This window comes from Neoarius graeffei, chromosome 24 (assembly GCF_027579695.1).
Source record: "Neoarius graeffei isolate fNeoGra1 chromosome 24, fNeoGra1.pri, whole genome shotgun sequence".
In the NCBI taxonomy this organism is placed as follows: Eukaryota; Metazoa; Chordata; class Actinopteri; order Siluriformes; family Ariidae; genus Neoarius; species Neoarius graeffei.
This window is the reverse complement of record NC_083592.1, coordinates 10,962,690-10,985,940: the sequence shown is the minus strand read 5'-3', so window position 1 is coordinate 10,985,940 and position 23,251 is coordinate 10,962,690. Positions and strand designations below refer to the sequence as shown.

At 45.8% G+C, this 23,251-nt stretch overlaps 1 protein-coding gene across 1 annotated transcript in view; it reads left to right on the top strand.

Moving 5' to 3' along the window:
- Positions 1 to 1,739: 1,739 nt before the first annotated feature.
- The window catches only part of zmat4a (zinc finger, matrin-type 4a), a 105,264-nt gene continuing 83,752 nt past the window's right edge, over positions 1,740 to 23,251 (top strand). The window contains exon 1 of the mRNA XM_060907603.1: positions 1,740 to 1,841. Coding sequence (XP_060763586.1) covers positions 1,740 to 1,841 — 102 coding nt within the window. The remainder of the gene's footprint in view (positions 1,842 to 23,251) is intronic.

Genomic DNA, 23,251 nt, shown 5'->3' with positions numbered 1-23,251 from the left:
ATGCAGAAAAACATACTTTTTACAGAATTTAAAATGTTTATTCATTCTTGAGATATTACAAATCAAAGATTGAAGAAACGACTTAATTTTTAGGAAACTGCCATAATATTCTGTATGAGGATCACATGGTCCGAAATGGACCTCATTAACCAATGAGATCAAATGTTTTTTTTCTTCATGACTTTTCTATTTTTCAAGATATTTACATGAAAATTGGCAGGTACATAGATGGTTGTATACTGAATACAAAGTTTAAAAATGTACTAAAAACAAATTATCCAAATTAGTATTTTATTAGGGCGGCACGGTGGTGTAGTGGTTAGCGCTGTCGCCTCACAGCAAGAAGGTCCGGGTTCGAGCCCCGTGGCCGGCGAGGGCCTTTCTGTGCGGAGTTTGCATGTTCTCCCCGTGTCTGCGTGGGTTTCCTCCGGGTGCTCTGGTTTCCCCCACAGTCCAAAGACATGCAGGTTAGGTTAACTGGTGACTCTAAATTGACCGTAGGTGTGAATGTGAGTGTGAATGGTTGTCTGTGTCTATGTGTCAGCCTTGTGATGACCTGGCGACTTGTCCAGGGTGTACCCCGCCTTTCGCCCGTAGTCAGCTGGGATAGGCTCCAGCTTGCCTGCGACCCTGTAGAACAGGATAAAGCAGCTAGAGATAATGAGATGAGATGAGTATTTTATTAGTATTAATTATGCTAATTAGGTAAAAGCGTTAAATCGGTACACTCAATAAAAAAAGTAATAAAAAATTATTTCTAATACCCTCCTTGTGCTCTGTAGGGTTTTGCCTTTCTCAAAAGTTAGAGCCTACGAGTGTTTTATATGAAAGAATATAAATGGTAATATTCACAGATTTCAAGGCGAACCTCGAAAAAACCTGTGTGAGCAACATCCAATAAACAATTCACATTAACTGAATTGAAATTGACCCTCGCGTTTCTGACTTCCGTTTTTTTTAAATCTCATTCGGACCACTAAGATCTCAGTATTTTTCATCAAAACAACTCCAGTTATATTCTAAAATAGTTATTTATTTACATGAATCAGTTTGATTTGAAAAAATAAGTAGGTAAAGCTATGAAAACTCACTTCAAAGTCTCCTGTGAATCATAACGTCAAAACTAGCAGATGGAAAATTTTTGCTGAATACTTCATCAGAAACAGTGAGGGCGAGCGAACATCCCTATAAAAGTTATCTGATTGATTTTCACGAGTAATCCAGTCGGAAACCGATCAAAAGAGGGAGAGAGAGCCTGAGCGCTTTCCCGTGACTCAAAAAGAAAAGCACCGGCAGCTTCCTGATGTCACGCGAGCAGAGTTTTTACTCTGTTGTAGCGACTTCAACCTGACATTACTCGCAAAGTACTGAACAGATCTTTGGAAAGCAGAGATTATAAGCTTTTTAATGATCGTATTCATGACAGAAAATATTCAAGAGTTAAGCACTGACAGATTTGGAAACTTGGATGAGCGTCTGCATGGACAGTTTTCACAGCACGGCCAGCGAGTGTCTGATCTGCCTACTAAAGGAACTGGGAATTTGCTTGTTATTGTATTATATTTTCAGCATGGTCAGTTTGGTTTCCAAGTAACCCGAGACATGGGCCTGGGCATGATACTGGAGCTTGACTGGTGGGCTTGCTAATAGACGTATGGTTTGTCTACGAATCAAGCCGACAGAACTCGTTCCTTTCACTAAATGACAGACGATTTGTGATTTTTCTGTCTTTCTTTCAGATGAAGTCAACGGAAGTGGAGCAGGGCCTTTTCACGGACACCTACTGCAAAGTGTGCAGTGCGCAGCTCATCTCCGAGTCTCAGAGAGTGGCACACTACGAGGTCAGGACTCTTCTTTTCCAATCTGCCCATCATTCTGACTTCCCATCTGTTCGCCTTAACCTGCTTCTGTCTGTCCAGTTTGACGATATAGAATCACAGTGGTGTGTGTGTGTGTGTGTGTGTGTGTGTGTGTGTGTGTGTGTGTGTGTGTGTGTTTTTCTCGTGACCAGACGGCTGGGCTGATGTGCTCTATCAGATAGTATACATGTGGACATTCTACCCCTTAGTACCAGAGTTAAATTTGATTAAAATCCTAGAGCTAATGATTCCCTGACATGTTTCTTCTTTCCTATTTAAAACTAATCCCATCTGAATAGGATTTAAGACACTATATTACAGAAGCGTGACTAGCTTCTGCATTGATGTTTGTCCAACGTCACACACACTTAAGTTATAAACCTACTAACTCTTCAAGCAAGCTGCCGTATCATCTAACCCCTGCCAAACACAAACACTATGATCCCTTTTAGTTTTGCTGCATTAAATCTTTCCAGTCGTTTCTTTCTTTCTTGTTGCTCAGGCAGCTCTTTGAGGCAGTGCTCTGTTCACGAGCACTAAACTGATGCGGTGGTTTAGTCCATCACGCCGATATCGGCAGTTGTCAAGGACACACTACTGTACACACACACACAGACCTTCCCACTTTCATATAATTCTTATATATTCTACATTGGCGGCACAGTGGTGTAGTGGTTAGCGCTGTCGCCTCACAGCAAGAAGGTCCGGGTTCGAGCCCTATGGCCGGCGAGGGCCTTTCTGTGTGGAGTTTGCATGTTCTCCCCGTGTCCGCGTGGGTTTCCTCCGGGTGCTCCGGTTTCCCCCACAATCCAAAGACATGCAGGTTAGGTTAACTGGTGATTCTAAATTGACCGTAGGTGTGAATGTGAGTGTGAATGGTTGTCTGTGTCAGCCCTGTGATGACCTGGCGACTTGTCCAGGGTGTACCCTGCCTTTCGCCCGTAGTCAGCTGGGATAGGCTCCAGCTTGCCTGTGACCCTGTAGAACAGGATAAAGCGGCTAGAGATGATGAGATGAGATGAGATATTCTACATTCCCCTTCACCCGAATGTAATAGTCCGAGTTTTCCATGCAGGCTTCTCTGGAATAAGTAAGAAACTTTCGCAAAACGGTCACTTCCTGTCGGATGATACGTAAAACATCCCAGACTTGAATGTAAAATTCTCTCGAGTGTGAAAGCAGCCTTAAAGACGTGTTTCACGTGTCTTTCTCCAGCAGGAGAACAACAGGCTGAGATTTCTGCTGCTTCACGTGATCACTTAGCTTGTGTCATTACCCTGCTGATGATCAGTGTGACTGTCTAATCGTCCTCCCTAAATGTAGCCGTGATAATTAGTTCCTTCGCAATCACTGAGGAGCGTCCATGAATTCATCCACATATTAGCTGACTGCGCAGCACATTTAGTACCGCCGTAATAGTCGCACACTTTGGTACAGCCTTTGGTTGTGACTCAAAGAAAAAATCATTTCAATACAGCAGATGCATGCACATGTTACCCCACCCACGATATTAACAGTGGAGCCAAAAAAAAGGCACTTTCTACAGAACAGCCCAGTGATGATAATTGGGTTTCTTTCAAAACTAATGCAAATTTGGAGTCAACAAATCCTCAGCATTGTCTGATTTCCCAACGCCATGGCTAGCTAAAACGATTAATGCTCACTTCTTTCTGATTATACAGCAACATCAAAGCAAACTCTGTTCAAATTGTATTAAGTGCAGCTAATATGTCCAGCTCTTCTCTGAAATTGCCAGAAACGGTACTGCAGACTGCAGGGCTTTAAGATTTATGTTGATACTTTTTGTATTTTGTCTGCGCAGGATGCTTACGCCTCTTTGTTTTATCTAGGCAGACGCTTTCCCCAAGGAGCGTCTCGAAAAAGAAAAAAAAAACAAACCACTGATCAATGTTAGTGTTTCAAAATAGTCTAGACTCATTTGTTTGATATCTCCAAAACGCACACATGTGTACACACAGAAATAACTCACATTTCTCCTGCAAATGATCCTCGTGGTTCACAAGTTCACAAATTACTTTAGGTTTCGAAGACAAAACATGATGTCCGACCTTCACGGAGGCACTCGTATGACCTTGGTAGACTGACATTTTAGGCAGACGAGAGCTAAGTAAGAGGCTTGGAATATCTAATAAAATATCTAATTAAATATCAAATTAATCTAATAAAAAAACTCATTAAAAAAAAGATTCAATTTCATGTACACGACCAGCTTTGGACAGATTTATTAGAATTTTTCTGAATTAAGTTTTTTCCTATATAAATCCTTATCACTCATTTGTTTATGACTAATTTTACACCCATGTATACATATCTCCAAACTGTAGGTTTATTTTTAAATTAGTTATACTTAAAGGGGAACTGAAGGCAATTTTTTTTATGATCAAAATTCTATTTATCTCATTTTATTAAATATCGGAATGCATTTTTGATTGCTATTTTGTCGCTGCTATAGCAAGTTCTGAGTGTTTGAAATACGCTCTGTAATACATCAGTCCATATGTCAAAGCAACGGTCGTAAACGAGATTCGTTGAGACCTGTGCGAGACATCGTAGGACGGAAGTAAAACGTACAGCGGAAATCAAAATGACCGACATCTGCCAACGTTGTCAAAAGACGTGCGCGCCCTCTTTCGAACGCTGATGTCATCAAGCCGGAGGCTTTGTTTGTTTTGATAGCAATCAGGAAAGTTTCAAAAAAGTAGGCAGTAATCGTCATTTAAATTCGTTTTTGTGCAATATTTCATTTGGAAAACAGTTATCAAAATGGCGGCACGGACACCTGGCTGACACTTCACGTTTCGAAGTCTCGCACAAGTCTTGTGAAGATTGCGCGGATAAGCGATGCCTGCCGTGGACCAAACGAACTAAATTCAACATGGCTAAAAACTGAATAGGCCGATAAGTATAATATTTAATTGCAATTAGTTGCCAATACGAGTCATGATATAAGGTTAATAAAACCAAAAATGTAATTGAATAACACGTTAATTAAGAAATAAAGCAAGTTTAAAAATGACTTCAGTTCTTTAAAGCTAGACGGCCTTTCGATTTCATAAAATGAGTGAAATTTAGTTCTGTCTGAAATGTGGTCGTTGTGATGCGTGTTTATTTCTATAATATCTCACAAAATATCAGGCCATTCTGTGACTGGGAAGTTATTTCATTTGAAGGGATTAAAGCAAATAATGTGCATGAAATCGCTCGCTTCGCCCAGTCAAGCAGACAGAGGAAGTCCTTGTGCACATGTGCAGGTTTACCTTTGACCGTGCACTGACAGTTCCATCATTCTGTCACTAAATGAACAGCTGATCACACCGAGGTGCTCGCTGAGCACCGATATTTATTAGTTTGGTCCTGCGTTTCCTTTCCTTCGTATATAACATAACGTCTTTTCTTCTCGCTCTCTTTCTGTTACTGTAGTTGATCTTTCACGTTTCATTCGCACACTCACGTCCTCCATTTTTCTCTCCTGTTTCAAATTTGTATCCCACAATGCCTTGCACGAACGGGGAAAGCTCACCACGTGATGCATAACGTAGTATCTTTAATTGGGTCATGGTGAAGCAGGAAAAAATAGCGGAGAATTTAGGGCCACATGGCCTTAAATTCATTAATTGTTCTATTTTTTAAAAAAAACTAATAAAATTGGAAGTCTGTGAGTCGAATTCAGTAGCTTTCAGTCCACTAAAGAAAAATAATTTGGTGTCTGGGAAAATTCTTTTTATGATCTACACTTGAAAAATCTGAAAAGCCATCTACTTTTAATGCAACATATAAAAAATGTACTCAGACTTGCTATTGTAGGAATATTATCAATGACAGGGTGCTCGTTCTTGCTAACAATTAAAGGTTACATATTTTACCCTGTTTCCACAAGTTGACACAGTTCCCTGAGGTCTTAATTAAATGTCTGTGACATTCTTTGGTCAAAATACTACAAGGATGAATCACCACAGCTCCTTTTTCACCCTGTCTAAACAGCCCTGTTCAAAATGGCCGATTTATGGAACGTCCTGTTCCTTTAAATGATAATGAGACACTTCTCACCCTACCCCCTCTTCCACCGGGCAATCAGGTAGCACTTTCCTCATGAATATTAATTCGCAAAGGCAGTTCTCAAGCCGTGAGTGGAGATACTCGAATGAAGGGCTGAGGTAACTCTCGTGACTTAGAAAGAGGAGCTGAATCTGAACGATTTTTTTGAAACAGATGTTTTCTGAAATGGGAGCCCAAAAGAAAGTGACTGGGTGTTTTATTTCAGAGTTTGTAGCTTGGTAGAGACTCCAGAGTACTGAAAAAGTGAATTTTTCTTAATATAATCCCATTTATTTATTTATTTAAATTTAATGTGCGACACATTGTGTTTTCCTTTTATGGTGACGTTTAATTTGGTAGAATGCGAACAAAATGTCTACATCAAAGTTAGTTCCTCTTACATTATAGCAGTGATAAATAAAACTGATGTCCCCTCAGTGTTCTCTTGATTAAGTTGATTAAAACAAAAGAAAAAAAGTCATGTTGCCAAGAAACCGTCAAGTCCAAAATGATCTTGAAGAAAATAGCGGAAAATGAATATGCATCTGGAAGATCATCCCCACCTCATTACTTTCTTTGGATTTTCATGAATAATGAACACCCTGAGCAAATTACACCAGGAGTGGACTGTATTTCACATAATTGTGAAACGATATCGCGAGCTGCTTCAGTCCCTACAGGGAAGATGAAACTTTTTCAGTAATTACATTGAACCGATCTGTCAAACACTCCTTGGAAAAAGTCAGTTTCTTTGCTGAGATGGTTTCCATGGAAATCTTGGTTTTGTTTCATCGCCTCATGGATGGTAGAAGAGCAGAAAAATACATTTTGCTGACTAGCGGCTAGTTTGAAAGCTTCATTAGCCTGCTGTTTGTTTGAGAGATTGCTAGTATAGTTGCAATGTTTGGTTGAAACATGCAGACTGAGTTTCCTTAAATTAGGCATATCAGTAACCTAGTAAACTAGACCCACCCGCCTAGCGGCCAAAAATATTTTTGCCTACGAGTGGGTCTAGCCTCGGACCATATCAACAACACACCCCGGGCATCAAATCGTGCACGCCAATCACAACGCAAGGTTTTTGTTTGGATTCTTTGGGCAGGCTTTTGCAGGAGTGACGACAAGGCTGCGCGATGCTGGAGAAATCACAACAGGAAAGATGGCTACGGCTATTGAACAGCACTCGTTTGACTCCGCTTTGGAATCAGTTTTAGAAGAATTAGACTTGGAGTTTTCGTTGAAACATGAGCAGGAAGAGGTTCTCTGCTCATTCCTTTTCAAGAAGAACGTATTATTATTAAATATTCACATTTAGTCTGGCTTGCCAGGCTAGTGTCCCTCTCCACATGCTGTTTGTTTACCCTCCCCCACTGCTTTCTGTCACTCTGACTACGTCACAGTCACTGTTGCGCTGATTGGTCAGAGCGTTGGCCTATACGCACAGAGACAGTTTGAAAGACAACGGGTTGTTCCTACCCACACCCTTCGGAAATGTCTACGACCGAGACCAGACTAAATATTCACATTTAGTCTGGCTTGCCAGGCTAGCATATCAGGTGAAATTCAAATTCAATCCAAATTGCTTGAAACTGCTCTTGTTGAACGCAGAACAACATACTTTTGACAGAATTAAAACATGTTTATCCGTTCTTGAGATATTACAAATCAAAGATTGAAAAAACAGCTTAATTTTTCAAAAACTGATGTAATATTCTGTATGAGGATCACATGGTCCAATATGGGCCTCATTAACCGATAAAATCAAATGTTTTTTCTTCATAACTTTTATATTTTTCAAGATAACTACATGGAAATTGGCAGGCACATAGATGGTTGTATACTGAATACAAAGTTTGAAAAGTTAGTAAAAACACATTCTGCAAATTCGTATTTAATTAGTATTAATTATGCTAATTGGGTAAAAACGTTAAATCGGTACACTCTCTTCTTCAAAGTTTCACCAAATGGCTTTATTTAAGCAATATAAAGCTGATCTTAACTCTCATTTATACATCACAAAGAAGGAGGGATCAATGTTAGTTATAAAATATGCGTAAATAAGCATTGAATGTCATTCACATCTACCATTCTCTATGAAAATAAAGTAATAAAATATTATTTCTAATATCCTCTTTGTGCTCTGTAGGCCTTTGTATTTCTCAAACGCAGGACCTACTAGTCTTTATATTAAAGAATATAAATGATAATATTCACAGCTTTCAAGGCAAACTTTGAAAAAACTGTCTGATCCACATCCAATAAACAATTCACATTAACAGCATTTAAATTAACACTCGCGTTTATGACTTCCGTTTTATTTTTTTAAATCTCATTCCGACCACTAAGATCTCAATATTTTTTTTATCAAAACAAATATTCAAAAATAGTTATTTATTTACATGAATCGGTTTGATTTGAAAAAATAAGTAGGTAAAGCTATGAAAACTCACTTCAAAGTCTCTCATGAATCCTAACATCAAAACTAGTAGAGGGAAAATTTTGCTGAATACTTCATCAGAAACAGTGAGAGCGAGAGAACATTCCTATAAAAGTTATCTGACTGATATTCACGAGTAATCCAGTCGGAAACCGATCAGAAGAGAGAGAGAGAGAGCCTGAGCACTTTCCCGTAACTCAAAGAAAAGCACTGGCAGTTTCCTGATGTCATGCGAGCAGAGTTTTTACTCTGTTGTACCGACTTCAACCTGCTGTTACTCCTAAAGTACTGAACAGATCTTAAAGGGATAGTTCGGGATTTTTGACATGAAACTGTATGGCATCCCCATCAATAGTGTCGTGCAAACACACTGACTTACCCCTGACAGCATCCTGTGAGTCCAGTTCTTGTCCAGTTTTGGTCCAGACGAAAGTAGTCCGGCAAGTTTGTTGGGGTCACGAAAGTAAAACGTTTTTCGTCTCAAAACAGTATGTGTTCAAAAGAGTGATATATTTGCATCACAAAACCGTTGTCAAATAAAAAGTCAGACCTCGAAATCGCTTGGCACTATTTTCTCTCCCTTCTTATCACTGCGCGCTGCCGCCAGGTGACAGCCACGGCTGTTTCATTCATTGTTTACTAGTGATGGGAATTTCGGCTCTTTTGGCTCTTCTTACTATAAGGAGCCGGCTCTTTCGGAAGATTTTTTATAATTATTTCTCATGACTTGTACATTCACATCGAGTACACATATCAATGCAAATTAACACGAAGGGATTTACTAGACCAATTTATATCTGGAACTATTTTCAGCCACAGCACAGGCAAAGCACCGCTGCAGGCGCAAAGACACCGCGCAGCGCCTGAAAACGGGTTTTCAGGCGCTGTGCACCCATTTTCAGGCGCTGCGCACCCGTTTTCAGGCGCTGCGCGGTGTCTTTGCGCCTGCAGCGGTGCTTTGCCTGTGCTGTGGCTGAAAATAGTTCCAGATATTGAGGTATTTCACTCACGTGACCAAGTCATGTGATGCTGCCATTTTGGACGGCACGGCTCGAATCAGTTTGAATGCGAGGAAGGCGACAAACGAAAAACATAAAAGAAAAAGGAGCGAGATGCAGAAAACACCTTCACGATCCAGCGACGTAGGGCATTTACAGGGCGAGCAGAGGGAGAGGTATTTGCAAAAATTGAGGTTAGCAGGCTTAGAGAACGACGTTTACCTGCTTCCACCAGGATTGTTCACTGACGTACGGAAGTACATGAAGCCCTCGTCTTTACCTGACTTCGGCCCACATGATCTGTATACCTATGTCGTTAAAAACCCATCGCCATACACAGGTATTGATCTGAAAGCGTATACGAGTTTGGATGCCTACAAATATTTTGTGTCAGGCTGGGTAACATGCCTACATCAGCGGGTCGTCCCTGGAGCCGGTGGTCGCCATCTGATTACAGCTAAGGTTTGTTCACATTTTCATTTACTTTCGGTCCTCAGGATAAACAAAATGTTATTAAATGTCATTGAAATAACTTCTTAGTCTGTTGAGACATGGCCCGTTATAAATTTGCTGTTACCAGGCAATGACTAAGAACTGTATTATTAGGGTCGGTGTAGTTGTAGCAGTGTATTAGCAACTAGCTGTTAGCACTAGCTAATGTCAACAACATCGTAGCTGGTATGTTACTGTAGCAATATTTACGTTCAGTCATTTGGATGACTGTTAAAACCTTTCAGTCTCAAGTTTTTCCTTTACTGGATTTACTAGTTTACTGAGCTAGCGCGCTCGGCCAAGCCGGGAGCCATCGCGCGCTCGCCGGCCAAGCCGGGAGCCATCGCGCGCTCGCCGGCCAAGCCGGGAGCCATCGCGCGCTCGCCGGCCAAGCCGGGAGCCATCGCGCGCTCGCCGGCCAAGCCGGGAGCCATCGCGCGCTCGCCGGCCAAGCCGGGAGCCATCGCGCGCTCGCCGGCCAAGCCGGGAGCCAGCGCGCGCTAGCCGGCCAAGCCGGGAGCCAGCGCGCGCTAGCTCACTAAACTAGTAAATACAGTAAAGGAAAAACTTGAGACTGAAAGGTTTTAACAGTCATCCAAATGACTGAACGTAAATATTGCTACAGTAACATACTAGCTACTGTTGTTGACATTAGCTAGCTTGCCGTCCAAAATGGTGGACACCGGGGCGTCACGTGACCCTGTGACGTCAGGTGAAATACCTCAATACAGTGGCGCTTGAAGGTTTGTGAACCCTTTATAATTTTTTATGTTTCTGCATAAATATGACCTAAAACATCATCAGATTCTCACACAAGTCCTAAAAGTAGATAAAGAGTTAAACAAATGAGACAAAAATATTATACTTGGTCATTTATTTATCAAGGAAAATGATCCAATATTACATATCTGTGAATGGCAAAAGTATGTGAACCTCTAGGATTAGCAGTTAATTTGAAGGTGAAATTAGAGTCAGGTGTTTTCAATCAATGGGATGACAATCAGGTGCGAGTGGGCACCCTGTTTTATTTAAAGAACAGGGATCTATCAAAGTCTGATCTTCACAACACGTTTGTGGAAGTGTATCATGGCATGAACAAAGGAGATTTCTGAGGACCTCAGAAAAAGTGTTGTTGATGCTCATCAGGCTGGAAAAGGTTACAAAACCATCACTAAAGAGTTTGGACTCCACCAATCCACAGTCAGACAGATTGTGTACAAATGGAGGAAATTCAAGACCATTGTTACCCTCCCCAGGAGTGGCAGGCCAACAAAGATCACTCCAAGAGCAAGGCGTGTAATAGTCAGCGAAGTCACAAAGGACCCCAGGGTAACTTCTGAGCAACTGAAGGCTTCTCTCACACTGGCTAATGTTAATGTTCATGAGTCCACCATCAGGAGAACACTGAACAACAATGGTGTGCGTGGCAGGGTTGCAAGGAGAAAGCCACTGCTCTCCAAAAAGAACATTGCTGCTCGTCTGCAGTTTGCTAAAGATCACATGCACAAGCCAGAAGGCTATTGGAAAAATGTTTTGTGGACAGATGAGACGAAAATAAAACTTTTTGGTTTAAATGAGAAGCGTTATGTTTGGAGAAAGGAAAACACTGCATTCCAGCATAAGAACCTTATCCCATCTGTGAAACATGGTGGTGGTGGTATCATGGTTTGGGCCTGTTTTGCTGCATCTGGGCCAGGACGGCTTGCCATCATTGATGGAACAATGAATTCTAAATTATACCAGTGAATTCTAAAGGAAAATGTCAGGACATCTGTCCATGAACTGAATCTCAAGAGAAGGTGGGTCATGCAGCAAGACAACGACCCCAAGCACACAAGTCGTTCTACCAAAGAATGGTTAAAGAAGAATAAAGTGAATGTTTTGGAATGGCCAAGTCAAAGTCCTGATCCATTAATCCAATGGAAATGTTGTGGAAGGACCTGAAGTGAGCAGTTCATGTGAGGAAACCCACCAGCATCCCAGAGTTGAAGCTGTTCTGTATGGAGGAATGGGCTAAAATTCCTCCAAGCCGGTGTGCAGGACTGATCAACAGTTACCAGAAACGTTTAGTTGCAGTTATTGCTGCACAAGGGGGTCACACCAGATACTGAAAGCAAAGGTTCACGTACTTTTGCCACTCACAAATATGTAATATTGGGTCATTTTCCTCAATAAATAAATGACCAAGTATAATATTTTTGTCTCATTTGTTTAACTGGGTTCTCTTTATCTACTTTTAGGACTTGTGTGAAAATCTGATGATGCTCTAGGTCATATTTATGCAGAAATATAGAAAATTCTAAAGGGTTCACAAACTTTCAAGCACCACTGTAAATTGGTCTAGTAAATCCCTTCGTGTTAATTTGCATTGATATGTGTACTCGATGTGAATGTACAAGTCATGAGAAATAATTATAAAAAATCTTCCGAAAGAGCCGGCTCCTTATAGTAAGAAGAGCCAAAAGAGCCGAAATTCCCATCACTAGTAAACAATGAATGAAACAGCCGTGGCTGTCACCTGGCGGCAGCGCGCAGTGATAAGAAGGGAGAGAAAATAGTGCCAAGCGATTTCGAGGTCTGACTTTTTATTTGACAACGGTTTTGTGATGCAAATATATCACTCTTTTGAACACATACTGTTTTGAGACGAAAAACGTTTTACTTTCGTGACCCCAACAAACTTGCCGGACTACTTTCGTCTGGACCAAAACTGGACAAGAACTGGACTCACAGGATGCTGTCAGGGGTAAGTCAGTGTGTTTGCACGACACTATTGATGGGGATGCCATACAGATTCATGTCAAAAATCCCGAACTATCCCTTTAACGAGATACATTTCTTTGAAGGCAGAGATTATACGCTTTTTAATGATAGCATTCACAATAGAAAATATTCAAAAGTAAAGCAGTGACAAATTTGGAAACTTAAATGAGCGTCTGCTTGCACAATTTTCACAGCACGGCCAGCGAGCGTCTGACACCTTAAACATGACACAAGGTCAGACGTAGAATTGGGGAAAAGTTTTTCACATCAACAGCATGGATTTCTTCATTAAAGCCATCTTAAACCGCCTTTTTAATACTGACTTGTACTTAGACGCATCAGTAAACCTCGCAGGCATAAAACAATCCCTTTCCATTTTCATGTACCTTATACAACTTTTGTACAAATCCACCATTAGAGCTTAAGTGTGAAACATATAGAAAGGAGAGAGTGCGATTAAATGGAAAACAATCCTTGAAGCCACCGGGGATAAAAAGTGAGTCCCTGGGCATCATGGTGGAGTTTTGTACGTCCAAGACTTGCACAGAATATTAACCAAGATGCTTCTGAAAGCCAGTTTTACCTCAGCGGTCTGCCTGAGGGAACATTCCCTGCTGCTTCTCTGTCAGCTGTGGAGAGAGATTTATTGTTGGATTATCACTAAGTGGAATTAATTAATAAGAAACTCTTTTTTTTTTTTTTTTGCTTTGCTGGGTTCACTCTTATCGAGACTGATGAGCTGCTCTGAAAAACAAAATGCTGATTTAAAAAAAAAAAAGTCTTTTCAGACGTTCTAAACCGATGTGATTTTGCTTCTTGATGGAGGTGAACTGAAATATGTATGAAATGCTCAAGCCCTTTATACTGAGGTTTTTTCATTGCAGATGAAAACTCGCAGTGTTTTTTCTGGGCTTGAAACTCGAGGTATTCAAGGAAGGTAGCCACTGTGACCTAGTTTTCATGGACACCTTCCAACCAAAAATTAGCAAGGGTGAATATAAAACATGACTGTTGTTGACACATGAGTATTTGGTGACATTTTGTATGGGTGTATATAGATATAGTTCGCTTTTCAGCTTGATTAAAGTCAGGAGTAAAGCACTTTCGGGCATGCTGTTATAAGAAAATAATAAACTGTGGGGCGTTACAGGGATTTACCAATAACAGCATGTCCCAAAGTGATATTCTAGATATAATGTTCTTCCTCTTATACTACAGCAATGATGTTTAAACAGTTATGGTTTGGGTTTGGTCCATTGGTCCACTGGGTTTCTTTGCCCAGGAGTGTATATCCACTCATTCATAGGCCAGGAATGTTTTTAGGTCACCACCATATGTTCTTAGTGGAGCATCTCTAATTTGGCCACACCCAGCAGCAAAAATGATTTCTCACATGGCTGTAATTAGGACTTCCCATAGTGTCCTGATTCAGACCCACACTCCATTCACTTATTTGTCCCTTTTCCGGTTGTGCGTTCCTTATTTTTCCTGTTTATGCCAAACCAGATGCAGTCCAAGCCATTTCCCCCAAATGTACAGCTTTTTCCTTGTTTAAATTGATTTCCTGGTTTGCTATGAACTGTTTTTTTTTTTTCCCTGAAGAACATACATATATAATTATAATTACATCTTTGATTACCTATTAGTCCACCTACAAACTTGCGTTTACATTCCCGTCTGGAATGACTCCAGTCGTCAGGCCCAGCCTGGTCTCAGTCTCAGCTTCAAACATTCCCTTCATGGCTCCAATTGGACCAATATAAACACTCTGGGTGTTAATTCAACACTGAGGAATTTGCTGTGTGTGATGCTTTTTTTTTTTTTTTTTTAAATCTGTGATCATTGTCCCTGATTTTGCCATAAAAGGTGCTTGAATCATCAAACTCGGTCATTCAAAATTATTGCTTCAGAATTTTTTATTTATTTTTACCTTACACAGCCATAGGCCGGTGAGCTATTGCCATCACGCATTGTCCGTCATCCATCTGTCCGTCCACAATTCACAAAAATTGCTCCTCCTCCCTGAGTTTTCAATGGATTTTGATTCTGATTGTTTTGTTTGGAAGATCGAATCAGTCTGCACAGAAGTTACTCCCTGGTTTTGTGGTTTCCCATTAACAAGTTGCTAATTAGGCCAGCAAACGAACTTTCAGGAAATTCGCCAGTCCTCCTTGAGTTTTCACTGGATTTTGATTCTCATGGTTTTGTTTGGAAGATCACATTGTTCTAATGAAGACTAACTTAGCTAATTATAAACGAGTCTGGTTTCTCATGGTATGGCCGTGTGAGCTACTGCGTCGCTTACGCTCTGGTCTGAAATGTCATGAAGTCGCAATTACACGACTCTTGAAACAAAGGATATAGGAAGTGGAGACAAATGGTGACACCTGGCCAAGATGAAAGGAATTGAGGGAAAGAAGAGAAGAAGAAAGAGAAAGGTAGATTTAACTAGCTAATGGTACATAGAGATAGATTTAACAGTTGAAATCAACATTTACAATGGATTGTCTGTTGATGTTCATGGCCAAATAATTCCATCCATCAATTATCTCTAGCCGCTTATCCTGTCCTACAGGGTCTCAGGAGCCCATCCCAGTTGACTATGGGCGAGAGGTGGGGTACACCCTGGACAAGTCACCAGGTCATCGCAGGGCTAACACATAGACACAGACAACCATTCATGCTCACACCTATGGTCAATTTAGAGCCACCAATTAGCCTAACCTTCATGCCTTTGGACTGTGGGGGAAACCGGAGCACCTGGAGGAAACCCACACAGACAGGGGGAGAACATGCAAACTCCACACAGAAAGGCCCTCACTGGCCACTGGGCTTGAACCCAGGACCTTCTTGCTGTGAGGCGACAGTGCTAACCACTACACCACCGTGCCACCCTGGCCAAATAATTATTATTATTAAAATTAATTATATATCATGACGTATATATAATTAATTTTAATAATAATTATTAAATTATATATCATGAAATACCCCTCCTAGAACTGCCACCTTATTGTGGTGGAGGGGTTTGTGTGCTTGAATGATCCTAGGAGCTATGTTGTCGGGGCATTATGCCCCTGTTAGGGTGTCCCAAGGCAAACAGGGCCTAGGTGACAGGCCAGACCAAGAGCAGTTCACCAAACCTCTTATGGAAATTTATAAAACAAGGGCCGTGACGTCGCCCGGTATGGCGCAGCCGGGGCCCCACCCTGGAGCCAGGCCCAGGGTTGGGGCTCATATGCGAGCGCCTGGTGGCCAGGCCTTTGCTCACGGGGGGGGAGAGCTTGTGCGGGAGGTTGAGAGGTACTGGCTAGAGATAGTCGGGCTCACCTCCACACACAGCTTGGGCTCTGGAACCCAGCTCCTCGAGAGGGACTGGACTCTCCACTTCTCTGGAGTCGCCCACAGTGAGCGGCGGCAGGCTGGTGTGGGCTTGCTTATAGCTCCACAGCTCAGCCGCCATGTGTTGGAGTTTACCCCAGTGAACGAGAGGGTCGCCTCTCTGCGCCTTCGGGTCGGGGAGAGGGCTCTTGCTGTTGTTTGTGCCTACGGGCCAAATAGCAGTATAGAGTATTCAGCCTTCTTGGAGTCCCTGGGAGAGGTACTGAGAGGTGCTCAGACTGGGGACTCCATTGTTCTACTGGGGGACTTCAACGCTCACTTGGGCGATGACAGTGACACCTGGAGGGTGTGATTGGGAGGAACGGCCTCCCCGATCTGAACCCGAGTGGTATTTTGTTATTGGACTTCTGTGCTAGTCACGGTTTGTCCATAACAAACACCATGTTCAAGCATAGGGGTGTCCATAAGTGCACGTGGCACCAGGACACCTTAGGTCGGAGGTCGATGATTGACTTTGTTGTCGTTTCATCTGATCTCCGGCCCTATGTCTTGGACACTCGGGTGAAGAGAGGGGCTGAGCTGTCAACTGATCACCACCTGATGGTGAGTTGGATCCGCTGGCGGAGGAGGAAGCCGGACAGATCTGGCAGGCCCAAACGTATGGTGAGGGTCTGCTGGGAACGTCTGGCCGAGCACTCTGTCGGGGAGGTCTTTAACTCCCACCTCCGGGAGAGTTTATCCCAGCTCCCAAGGGAGGCGGGGGACATTGAGTCTGAGTGGACCATGTTCTCTGCCTCCATTGTTGACGCAGCTGTTCGGAGCTGTGGCTGCAAGGTCTCCGGTGCCTGTCGTGGTGGCAATCCCCGAACCCGGTGGTGGACACCGGAAGTAAGGGATGCTGTCAAGCTGAAGAAGGAGTCCTATCGGGCCATGTTGGCCTCCGGGACTCCTGAGGTGGCTGACAGGTATCGGCAGGCCAGGCGTGCCACAGCTCGGGCAGTTGTGGAGGCAAAAACTTGGAACTGGGAGGAGTTCGGTGAGGCCATGGAGGAGGACTATCAGTTGGCCTCGAAGAAATTCTGGCAAACCGTCCGGCGCCTCAGGAGGGGGAAGCAGTACTCTGCCAACACTGTTTACAGTGTGGGTGGGGAGCTGTTGACCTCGACTGGGGATATTGTTGGGCAGTGGAAGGAATACTTAGAGGATCTCCTCAATCCCACCGTCACGTCTTCCATTGAGGAAGCGGAGGCTGATGACTCAGAGGTGGACTCGTCCATTACCCAAGCCGACGTCACTGAGGTGGTTTGCAAGCTCCTTGGTGGTAAGGCACCGGGGGTGGATGAGATCCACCCTGAGTATCTCAAGTCTCTGGATGTTGTGGGGCTGTCTTGGCTGACACGCCTCTGCAACATCGCATGGCGGTTGGGGACAGTGCCTCTGGAGTGGCAGACCAGGGTGATGGTCCCTCTTTTCAAGAAAGGGGACCGGAGAGTGTGCACCAATTATAGGGGAATCACGCTTCTCAGCCTCTCCGGGAAGGTTTACTCCAGGGTACTGGAGAGGAGAATTCGGCCGATAGTCGAACCTCGGATCCAGGAGGAACAGTGTGGTTTTTGTCCTGGCCATGGAACATTGGACCAGCTCTATACCCTTCATAGGGTGATCAAGGGTTCATGGGAATTTGGCCAACCAGTCCACATGTGCTTTGTGGATCTGGAGAAGGCATTCGACCATGTCCCTTGTGGTATTCTGTGGGGGGTGCTTTGGGAGTATGGGGTTCGGGGCTCTTTGCTAAGGGCTGTCCAGTCCCTGTATGAACGGAGCAGGAGTCTGGTTCGCATTGCCGACACTAAGTCAGACCTGTTCCCAGTGCATGTTGGACTCCGGCAGGGCTGCCCTTTGTCACCGGTTCTGTTCATAATTTTTATGGACAGAATTTCTAGGCGCAGCCAGGGGTTGGAGGGAGTCCTGTTTGGGAACCACAGGATTTCATCTCTGCTTTTTGCGGATGATGTTGTCCTGTTGGCTTCTTCAAACCAGGACCTTCAGCATGCACTGGGGCAGTTTGCAGTCGAGTGTGAAGTGGCTGGGATGAGAATCAGCACCTCCAAGTCCGAGGCCATGGTTCTCGACTGGAAAAGGGTGGCTTGCCCTCTCCAGGTTGGTGGAGAAGTCCTGCCTCAAGTGGAGGAGTTTAAGTATCTCGGGATCTTGTTCACGAGTGAGGGAAGGATGGAGCGTGAGATCGACAGGCGGATCGGTGCAGCCTCTGCAGTGATGCGGTCGCTTTACTGGTCCGTCGTGGTGAAAGAGCTGAGCCAAAAGGCGAAGCTCTCGATTTACTGGTCAGTCTACGTTCCGACTCTCACCTATGGTCATGAGCTTTGGGTAATGACCAAAAGAACAAGATTGTGGATACAAGCGGCCGAAATGAGTTTCCTTCGCAGGGTGGCTGGGCACTCCCTTAGAGATAGGGTGAGAAGCACAATCATTCGGGAGGAGCTCGGAGTAGAGCCGCTGCTCCTCCACATCAAGAGGAATCAGCTGAGGTGGCTCGGGCATCTCTTTCGGATGCCTCCTGGACGCCTCCCTGGGGAGGTGTTCCAGGCATGTCCCCCTGGGAGGAGGCCCCAGGGAAGACCCAGGACACGCTGGAGGGACTATGTCTCTCGGCTGGCCTGGGAATGCCTCTGTGTTCTTCCCGAGGAGCTGGCCGAAGTGTCTGGGGAGAGGGAAGTTTGGGCTTCCATGCTCAGACTGCTGCCTCCACGACCCGGCTCTGGATAAGCGGAAGAAGATGAAATGAGATGAGATCATGAAGTAATGGTCCAGCTAACATTAGCTAGGTAATGTTAACATTCAGGTGATTTTTCAGGCTTGTTGTACCATCGCATTTGTTACAGAATTTGATGTTTGCTCTCTGCTCAAGTTTGAGGTCCATAGTAAAATCGCAAATATACATGTGAACATTGTTACAAAAATGTGTGTAATGCAGGTCCTGATGTTGACACTGTGACATCACACGACATACTGACTCACGAAAGTTACTGCTGACCATGTCACGCTCCATTCGGTTGCAACAGGAACAGTTTCGGAAAGTTTGGATCACACCTTGTATTTCTCCAAGAAGAGAAAGATGCCTTATGTCAATGAGGAACATTGTCTGGTAAGTTTAGCTCGGGAGGGGCTTAAGGTTCTTTGCTATACCCTGAACTTTTGAAGGGAAATGAATGCCTTCTGGTTTTAAAATATGTAACATTAGTGGTGGCTACGACAATATTTTAATGTTACATTGTGGCAGCGGCGGCGTGGTCAAGTGCCGGTCTGTGACAAGAGGGCGGAGTCAGGGAAGGTAAGTGGCAGAATCACTACACCTGATGTCAGTTAACCTGCTCTTGTGTGTGTCTTCCCAGTGACCGCGCCCTACTTAAGGAGGGAGAGCGAGAGCAGAGGGCATCCCCGAACCAGAGGCCGGTTGTGTGTGTGTGTGTCTGTGTTAGTCACTGATGTTTCACTGAAAAGTGTGGCAATAAAAGCCTTGTTTACGAACCTGATCTCTGTCCTGCCGTCCTCTGTGCTCCACCCGTCGTTAGAACTGTTACAGTGGTGCCAAAACCCGGGACGTGGAGTGCAGCAGTCGATCAGCCCCATGGAGTCCTCCCCGTTCGCTGAACTGGTCCATGCCCTCGCCACGGCCCAGCAAAGCCAGCACCAGGCACTAGTCACCCTCCGAAAGGAACAGGAACAGCACTTCGAGGCCCTGGTGCTGGCCCAGCAAGAAGCTCGTGAGGCGTTCCGTCACCTCCTTGCGTCGGCGGGGTCCACCAGCGCTCCCACCGTGGGCCCATCCCCCCTCACCCTAACCAAGATGGGCCCGCAGGACGACCCCGAGGCATTTATCACGCTCTTTGAGCAAGTCGCGGAGACCTCGGGGTGGCCGATGGAGCAGTGCGCGGCGCACCTCCTTCCCCTGCTAATGGGAGAGGTGCAGCTGGCCGCGCTACAGCTCCCCGCCGACCACCGGCTGGCCTACGCGGACCTCCGCCGGGCCGTCCTCCAGCGTGTGGGGCGCACCCCTGAGCAGCAGCGTCGGCGCTTCCGCGCTTTGCGCTTGGAGGAAGTCGGCCGGCCGTTCGCATTTGGCCAGCAACTCCGGGACGCCTGCTGGCGGTGGTTGAGGGCCGACAACCGCGACGCCGAGGGGCTCATCGACCAGGTGGTACTGGAGCAATTCATCACCCGCTTGCCAGCAGGAACCGCGGAGTGGGTCCAGTGCCACCGCCCGGCGTCGCTGGATCAGGTAATCGAGCTGGCGGAGGACCATATGGCGGCTGTCCCGGCGGCAGGACAGCAGACAGCCTCTTCTCTCCTCTTCTCTCTCTCTCTCTCTCTCTCTCCCCCTCTCCTCCTGTGTCTTGTCCTCGCCCCATTCCCCCACCACGGAGGCGGGGGCCGGCGCCACCTGTGCCGGCCCACCGCACCCGCGGTGCCTTCCCGTTTCTCCCTTCTGTGTCTGTCTCTCCCCCCCCCCCCCCCCCCCCCTCAGGTGAGTGAGCCCCAGAACACCGGTGCGGAGAGGAAGCCCGGGCCGGTTTGCTGGCGCTGCGGGGAGCCAGGCCACCTCCAACAACAGTGCACGGTAATGGAGGTGGGTGTGGTGGTTCGGATCCCCGACGCGCCAGGAGCCGCCCTCAATCGGGCTGGAGCGTATCGCATACCGGTGAGTATTCAATGGGATACATATCCGGCGTTGGTGGATTCTGGTTGTAATCAGACCTCAATTCACCAAAGCCTGGTGCAAAACGAGGCATTGGGGGGAGCACAGGGGGTGAAGGTGTTGTGTGTGCACGGGGACGTTCACAGCTACCCTTTGGTGTCGGTCCACATTTTTTTCTGAGGGGAAAAATTTATAGTGAAGGCGGCGGTTAATCCTCGCCTTACCCACTCTATAATTTTGGGGACTGATTGGCTGGGATTTCGGGATTTAATGACACACTTAGTGAAGAGTGGGTCCTGCCATTTAACAGGGGGAGGTCCCGGTGTCGCTTTGGCGGGAGCAGCTGTCGCAGAGCCGTCTACGTCATCTCCGCGTCAGAGTGAGGAGCCGTCGGCCCCTCCTCTCTCTGTTGGGGAATCCCTCGTGGATTTCCCATTAGAGCAGTCGTGAGACGAGACTCTGCGGCATGCATTTTACCAAGTGAGAGTAATCGATGGTCAAACGCTCCCGCCGAACGCCACCCCGTCCTTCCCCTACTTCGCGATTATGAAGGATAGATTATACCGAGTGACGCAGGACACTCAGACAAAAGAGCGAGTCACGCAGCTTTTAATTCCGAAGAGCCGCCGGGAATTGGTATTCCAGGCAGCTCACTTTAATCCCATGGCTGGACACTTAGGGCAGGATAAGACACTAGCCCGAATAATGGCCCGATTCTATTGGCCGGGGATTCACGGCGATGTCCGTAGGTGGTGTACGGCGTGCCGCGAATGCCAGTTAGTAAATCCAGTGGCCATTCCAAAAGTGCCTTTGCGCCCTCTACCGTTAATCGAGACCCCGTTCGAAAGAATTGGGATGGATCTCGTCAGGCCATTAGATCGGTCAACACGAGGGTACCGCTTTATATTAGTTCTGGTGGACTATGCAACGCGATACCCGGAAGCCATGCCTCTTCGCAATATCTCAGCACGCAGTATTGCGGAGGCACTCTTCCGCGTCATCTCCTGAGTTGGAATCCCGAAAGAGATTCTGACTGATCAAGGCACCTCGTTTATGTCACGAACACTGACCGAACTGTATGGGTTGTTGGGTATTAAGCCGATCCGGACCAGCGTGTATCACCCACAAATGGACGGTTTAGTTGAACAGTTTAATCGCACCCTCAAGAACATAATTAAAAAATTTGTAAGTGAGGATGCACGTAACTGGGATAAATGGCTCGAACCCTTGTTATTTGCAGTGCGAGAGGTCCCCCAAGCCTCCACGGGGTTCTCCCCGTTTGAATTATTACATGGGCGTAAGCCGCGCGGCATTTTAGAGGTGCTGCGAGAAAATTGGGAGGAGGGACCTTCACCAAATAAAAACGAAATTCAATACGTTATTGACCTGCGCGCAAAACTCCACACACTCATGCACCTAACCCAGGAGAATTTGTGGCAGGCCCAAGAACGGCAAACCCGCCTGTACGACAAGGGTACGTGCCTTAGAGAGTTCGCACTGGGAGATAAAGTACTCGTACTGTTGCCCACATTGAACTCTAAATTAGTCGCCAAGTGGCAAGGACCCTTTGAGGTCACACGGCGAGTCGGGGACGTCAACTATGAGGTGAGGCGAACGGACAGGGGTGGGGCGCTACAGCTTTACCACCTCAACCTACTCAAACTTTGGAACGAGGTCCCCGTGGCGTTGGTGTCGGTGGTTCTGGAGAAGGCGGAGCTGGGGCTGGAGGTTCAAAAGGGAACATTGGCATCACATACCTCTCCGGTCCCCTGTGGAGACCACCTCTCCCCGACCCAGCTCGCGGAGGTTGCCCAGTTGCAGACCGAGTTTTCGGACATGTTCTCGCCCCTGCCCGGCCGCACCAACCTCATAGAGCACCACATTGAGATGCCCCCGGGGGTGGTAGTGCGTAGCCGCCCTTACAGGCTACCCGAACACAAGAAACAAGTGGTTCGGGAAGAACTTGAGGCCATGCTCGAAATGGGCATTGTCGAGGAGTCCCACAGTGACTGGAGCTGCCCGGTGCTCTTGGTACCCAACGCCGACGGGTCGGTCCGGTTCTGTGTGGACTATAGAAAAGTCAACGCGGTGTCTAAATTCAATGCGTACCCAATGGCTCGTATTGATGAGTTGCTCGATCGACTAGGCACTGCTCGTTTTTATTCGACGCTGGATTTAACGAAGGGATATTGGCAGATCCCCTTGACTCCACTATCCCGAGAAAAAACGGCCTTTTCCACACCGTTCGGTTTACACCAATTCGTCACACTTCCGTTCGGGCTGTTTGGGGCGCCCGCTACATTTCAGCGGCTGATGGACAGGGTCCTCCGCCCCCACGCCACCTATGCGGCCACCTACCTCGATGACATTATCATCTATATTAATGACTGGCCAGGGCATCTCGAACATCTGAGGGCCGTCCTTAGGTCGCTGAGGCGAGCGGGTCTCACAGCCAACCCGAAGAAGTGTGCGATTGGGTGGGTGGAAATACGGTATCTGGGCTTCCACTTGGGCAACGGGCAGGTGCGTCCCCAAATTAACAAGACCGCAGCAATTGCGGCCTGCCCGAGGCCCAAGACCAAAAAGG